Here is a 6,000-nt window from a genome sequence, read left to right as displayed (position 1 = left end):
CTGGTAGGGACTGCTACATTCTTTGTGTTCTGTTGTGTTCTGATGCTTTAACTCAGAGCCTAGGGCTGTGTGGACCCAAAGACCAGAGTAAGAGAATGGAGAGTCCTAGGAGAAAGACGACAGAAGGGGTAGAAGATATCTTTGAGATGTCAAGCAACAAAGAGTATATACAGGAATATAAAAGAATGAATCTGAGACCTTCATGCATCACGTTCTCATTGAGTGGTACTTGGAATCATCTTTGAAAAACAGAAGGCTGGATATGCTGCTTGGGGCCCTGGGGAGAAGGAGTGTTATCACTGCAGAGGAAGCTGGTTGACCCATTCCCTTGGGAGAATTAAAAGTTCTGTACCCAGGGTGGACCCCAGGCCTTGTAGTCCCGAATTGTGCCTCAGAAGGAGGACAAAAGAAAGTGGAAGCTAATATAGTCATTGACTGGAAAGAAAAATAGGTCTTTGAGAATGTTGGGGGAGATTGTTAGAGATTAAAAGGGAAGGAAAATTAGGATGATTAAGTAGGAAAAGGAAATGTAGGTGGATAATTCATAGAGGGAGTTCAGAGTCCTTTTCACCTTCTTGCTGAAAATGGATCATCCTCCAGATCCATTTTGCCAGAGGAACATGCCTAAGAATCCAGGCACAGAGCTGAAAGTACTTGATAAATCAAAAAAGGAAATTGGCTTCTGCCTGAATGACTAAATACAGGAGAAAAAAATAGTGCAAAATATGGAATAAAATACATTTATGTTTCCTTTGTAAAGGTCTTTTGGTTCAGATTCAATTAGAGTCCTATACTCAGTGTAAAGTATGTATGTTTACTGACAAGAAACAAATTAATAAAAAACAAAACAGGGCCGGGTGAGGTGGCTCACGGCTGTAATTTTAGCACTTTGCGAGGCCAAAGTGGGCAGATCACTTGAGGCTAGGTGTTCAAGACCAGCCTGGACAACATGGTGAAACTCCGTCTCTACTAAAAATACAAAAATTAGCCGCGCATAGATGGCAGGTGCTTGTAATCTCAGCTACTTGGGAGGCTGACGCTGGAGAATCTCTTGAATTCAGGAGGCAGACTTTGCAGTGAGCCGAGATTGCACCACTACACTCCAGCCTAGGCGACAGAGTGAGACTCTGTAAAAAAAACAAACAAACACACACACACACACACAACCCCCAGAGGCCCAGAAAGGTTAAGTGACTTTTCAAAGTCACAGTGGCTTCCTAACTCCCAGTGCAGCTGTCCAGCCACACAGGGAAGGCAGCACCCCCATTCACCCTACTACTAGCCTGCCCGTCTTATTTCCAGGACAGCTTCCTCACCACCTTGGCACTAACTCCCAGTTCACTTTAAACAAATGGCTTAGCCCTGCTGGGTCTCGATTTTCTCAGCTGCAGTGAAGATACGGAATGGATGACCGTTCACAACCTGTGTTTCATTCCTAAAGTATAAGAAGGGAATCCAATTTGCCACCAACCCAGCATTTGCCTTCTCACTGCCCTGGAAAGGTAGTTTTTAAAACGTGGCCCCTGACCAGCAGCATCAGCATCACCTGGGAACCTATTTGAAATGCAAATTCCCAGGTCCACCTACTGAATCAGAAACTCTGGAGGTGGGGCCCAGCAAAGGGATTTAGCAAGCCTTCCAGGGAGTCCTGCTACAGTTTGAGAACCACAGCTCTGAAAGTTTTCTGACAACACACACGCATAGGTAACTAACTTTTCCGTGGCCACCAGCACCCCCAACCCATGCCCCCAGCCCCAGCCCCAGCTCTCCCTCCCCATTCCTCGCTGCTCCATCCTGGGATGATGAATGGAGGTCAGGGCGCTGTCAATGGACGACGCGGCAAACCCTCCCTAACCGACCGAGGGGGTCGGGGGAGGCTGCGTTAAGGCTTCCCTGAGACTGGTTTCCTTATCATTTTCTCCACCGCCGCTGTCCCATTTTCTGATGAGTTTGCTTTTAACGATTTATCCAACAGTTTGTCTTGCAGAAGAAGAAGACCATTGAGAGGTGGGTGTCAGGAAAGTCTTGGAAGAGACTGGGCGAAAGGAGGGAAGGATTGTACATGGAAGAGCAAGGGTGCGAGGTGAAGCTAAAGAGAAAGTGGGGGCTTCAGGGGACACCCTGGGTTCGGGGAAAAGGGAGAAGATGGTGCTTTTGGTATGGCAAAGAAAAAGAAGTTGGAAGAGAGCGCGGGTCTGAGGCACAGCAAAAAGTGGGTGTTAACGGGAAAACCGCCCTAGAGTTTGGGGGACTTTTTTTTCCAGCTTCCTTTCCAAGACTTTTTCTTTGCTCCATTTTGCTCCTCCCCCTCCTTCCCGCCTCCTCCACTCCCCCCTCCTCCTCCTCGCGCGGTAATGGGAGGCTCCTAGGCAGGAGAAGCAAAAGAAGGAATTGTTTGCGAGTTCAGTCATCCAAAAAGCTTCTTCCATATGGAGGGACCGGGTGCGCTGGGCGCCGCGTCCCCTACCTTGTCCTCCCGCTGCCGCCGCCGCGGCCGCCGCTTCCTGCCGCGGGGACCCTGAGCCCCGGCCCGCCGGTGTCAGCCGCCGCGCACGCACAGACACACACACACAGACACACACACGCACACACAAACACACACAGAAGAGACACACACGCGCACACCCTCACGCCCGCCACAGCCACACGCGCCGGCAGGCGCCCTCCCTCTCCGGCCGGCAACTTTTCCGTCCGCGGCTCCTTTGTTGCTCCAGCCGCGGCCGTTCGCCCGTGTTGTGTGTCCCCGGTGTCACCGTGCGTGTTGTGTGTCCGTGCGGCGCGGCGCTGTGTGGCTCCGTCTGCGCCCACCACGCTGGCCCCCGGGCCCCGGCTCGCCCTCCCCAGGCGCCGGCTGCAGCAGAGGTGAGTCACGTCGCTGAAGTTTGTTTTCTTTTCATAAAAAAGTTGTGTTTATTGTTGGTTCGGGGAGAGGAGGGGGCGGGAGGCGGCCGGAGGCCGAGGCAGCGCCAGCGACTGGCTGCCGGGGGACGTGCCGGCGGCGGGAGCCGGGTCCCAGCGCTCGGCCGGGCGCCCGGGGCTGGGAGCTGCGGCCGAGGCAGGGCGCGCCGGGCGCCGGGCGGAGAAGTTGGGACGAGGCGGGTGCCGGGGGTCTCGGGGGCTGCAGCCGCTGCGAGCCGCTGCCGGGCCCAGGGGCGCCGCATCTCGTTCCCTGCCGCAGCGGTCTGGTCGGGTGATGGTGGTTTCGCCTCCGCGGTTCCCGGAAGCTTCTCGGGTGGAAGAAGAACCCGGCCAGCCTCCCAAACTTCCCCCGAAGGTTGACACCAGCGCCCCGGCACCATGCGCCAGGCCGTGGGGGGAACCCGAGGCGTGGCGGCAAATGCGTGGAGTCACTCAACACGCACTCGGCCTCTTCGGAGGGTGAGGGTTTCTCATAGTTGGCGTCTTCTAACGGAAAAACACTAAAATGAGGGACTCAGCGGACCGGGAGCGATGCAGCCTGAGGGAAGCATCCTTAGCTGTTGGCGCAGAGGGGCGAGGCTGAAGCCGAGTGGCCCGAGGTGTCTGAGGGGCTGGGGCAACGGTGAGAGAGGTGTGTGTGTGTGTGTGAGAGAGAGAGAGTTCGTGTGTGCGTGTACGCGTGTGCGCGTGTGTGTGTGTGTGTTCGCGCCAGCAGCGTCCTCCTGGGGTTGTGCTCTTGGGGTTTTTGTTGATGTAATTGTGAGAAGGTGTGGGAAATGAATCTCTGGAACCAGTGGGACGGGGCTGTGGGGAGGGCAGGGAACCCAGGAAGAATTTTCATCCGGGGTATGGAAGAGCCTGCTTGAGTTTCAGGATGCTCAGTATTAATTTGCTTTTTCAGGTGATGGGAGAATCTGAGGGATGAAGGCAGGCAGACCTGAAGGAGTTAATGGAGCCTTGGGGATTTGTTTGGCTGAGTTTTGTTTTGGGGATGGGGGTGGCAGTGCCAGAGTTGCTTGGAACAGAGTTGTGCTCCTCCAGAGATGTGGCAGTAGAGCTAAGAATACCAAAACCACACACCAGCAATCCCAAACAGGCACTTTTTGGGTGTGGTGGGGTGTTCTGCTGCTCCCCTCATCCCTTCTCTGCAAGTTCAAATGGGTTCGCCTAAGTTTTTGACCCGGAGTTACCTCTTTGAGTGGACTGAGTGAAGATTATATTTTGGTTTCAGGCCCTTGTGCCACCTGCAGATGCACTGTGCCCAGCACACATTTGTCACCTAGTTCTTTGTTGTCCAGAACTCTGTACACATTGACCATTGAATGAATGTCATTTTAAAACTTCTTCAGTGTGCAAACATTTCTGATTTATTCCACAACTGGGTCTTAAACAGGCAGCCCAGCTCTGTGATGGTTTTTTTCATCCCTTTGGTTACAGCCAATAAATCAATCTTTGTTTTCTCAAGGGCAGCATGGAAAATATTAAACCACAGTCTTGTTGGGCTGCGTGTGGGGGCTAGGATGCCCGTACATCTGGGTGACCTGTTTTCTGAACTTAAAGTAAATCTGAGGCAAGAGGTTAGCCATTTTGAGGTGTGTAACAGGTTTCCCAGAAACATTTCTGAGGTCTTATAATTGGTACTTTTTAATGATCTCATAATTGAGACCCAGAAGCTTCTCGTGGTAATCTGGAAGCACCTTGGGGTCAGTGGGACAGAGGCCGGGCAGAAACAGCAGTAGAGTTATTATTTTCCTGCTATATGAGTTTTTCAAATAAGTTTATGCAAACAGGTAAAATGAAAGAAAGAAGAGTTGCCTCATTGGGCCACTTTGCTGACACTGCCCTCCCCTGTATAGATTTACCACTCAGAATTTGGGCCTTGAGGAGGCTGGAGGGTGTCTACACACCTATGAAGCCTGAGGATTGAGACCTCAGACACTGTCTCTTTTATCCTCTATCGAGGTACTTCAGAAGGGCATCACTGCAAGCGGCATTCGCTAGGGAGCAATTGTCCCCCACGCCATAGGCCACTGGCTTTACTTGGGAAAAGAGGTTGCTAGAAGCCAGAATGGTTGGTTCTTTGACTACAACTGGAGAGGGAGGGTGTGGGGAAAAAATAGAGAGGACTCTGCTTAGCCGTTAATTGGTGAGCCAACTCTTGGTAAGCAGTGTGATTTATGTTCCTTTCCACCCTCCAAATGGGTCCAGAGATTTTCCTTTTTTTTTGAAGTGCTTTTTCAAGTGTTTGGGATCCTGGCTCTCTTCAACAACATGGTTTCCATGCCCTAAGAATGAATAAGAGATTTTACCCATGAAATAATTCAGTTGACTTTCACATGGACCCCCCACGGTTTGAAAAAGGAGAGCAAGAAGTGAGCCTGATGTGTCATAGTGTTCCACGTGCCCTAGGGGGTCTGGGTTCAAATTTCGGCAAAGCCACTGCTGTGGTTAATGAATTAGGGTTTATCTCTGTGTCTTTCAAACTACAACAGAAAACTCAGGTGCACCAAATAATTGCTATCCAATACCTTGTGGCCTCTGAATAAGAAAATATTAACTTGGCACCAAAAGATATTATGTATTTGGAAGCTGCTTTCTTTCCTCCAAACTCTAAGCCCTCTTGCTATCTGGGAAAATATGGGACAGGAGAAAAGAATCGAAATTTGAGAGGGAGAGGAAAGAAAATAATATGTTCCATTTAGAAAAATCTATTTACTCTAACATATGTAACTTCTTGTCATCTCCATACTTCAGTTCAGCAAACATTTTTAGTGCATCAGGCACCAGGCTGAAAGCTTCCTTGTCCCAGGAGAGTAAGCTTTATTAGTCAAAGGATGGTTCCTCCTCAGTTTTTATTTATTGCACAAGCATCTACTTCTAATTAAGAAAATGTTTTTAAAATTATCCACAATCCTATGGACTTGTGTTGCTCATCATGTGCATGCATACTTTTTACATAATTGTGATAAGAGTATAAACTTTTGTCATCAGACAGCCCTGAAGTGTCTCTACATTTTTGACTAAAGACTCAGAGAACAGATGTAGCCAACTACTTTGCTGTTGGTTGGAAAGACCCAGATC

At 50.3% G+C, this 6,000-nt stretch overlaps 1 protein-coding gene across 6 annotated transcripts in view; it reads left to right on the top strand.

Moving 5' to 3' along the window:
- Positions 1-1,799: 1,799 nt before the first annotated feature.
- BOC (BOC cell adhesion associated, oncogene regulated) overlaps positions 1,800-6,000 on the top strand; it is a 76,409-nt gene continuing 72,208 nt past the window's right edge. For 2 of the 6 annotated variants that reach the window (XM_063721766.1, XM_063721765.1), the window contains exon 1: positions 2,044-2,862. In XM_063721766.1, coding sequence (XP_063577836.1) covers positions 2,063-2,862 — 800 coding nt within the window. In that variant the 5' untranslated portion in view covers positions 2,044-2,062. Of the gene's footprint in view, positions 2,008-2,042; positions 2,863-3,355; positions 3,379-6,000 lie in introns of those variants that run through there. The other 4 variants (XM_054551518.2, XM_063721767.1, XM_054551514.2 and 1 more) reach the window with 4 other exon arrangements.

The sequence above is a fragment of the Pongo abelii genome, chromosome 2, assembly GCF_028885655.2.
Source record: "Pongo abelii isolate AG06213 chromosome 2, NHGRI_mPonAbe1-v2.0_pri, whole genome shotgun sequence".
Taxonomy (NCBI): Eukaryota; Metazoa; Chordata; class Mammalia; order Primates; family Hominidae; genus Pongo; species Pongo abelii.
This window is presented reverse-complemented; position numbering and strand designations above follow the sequence as displayed.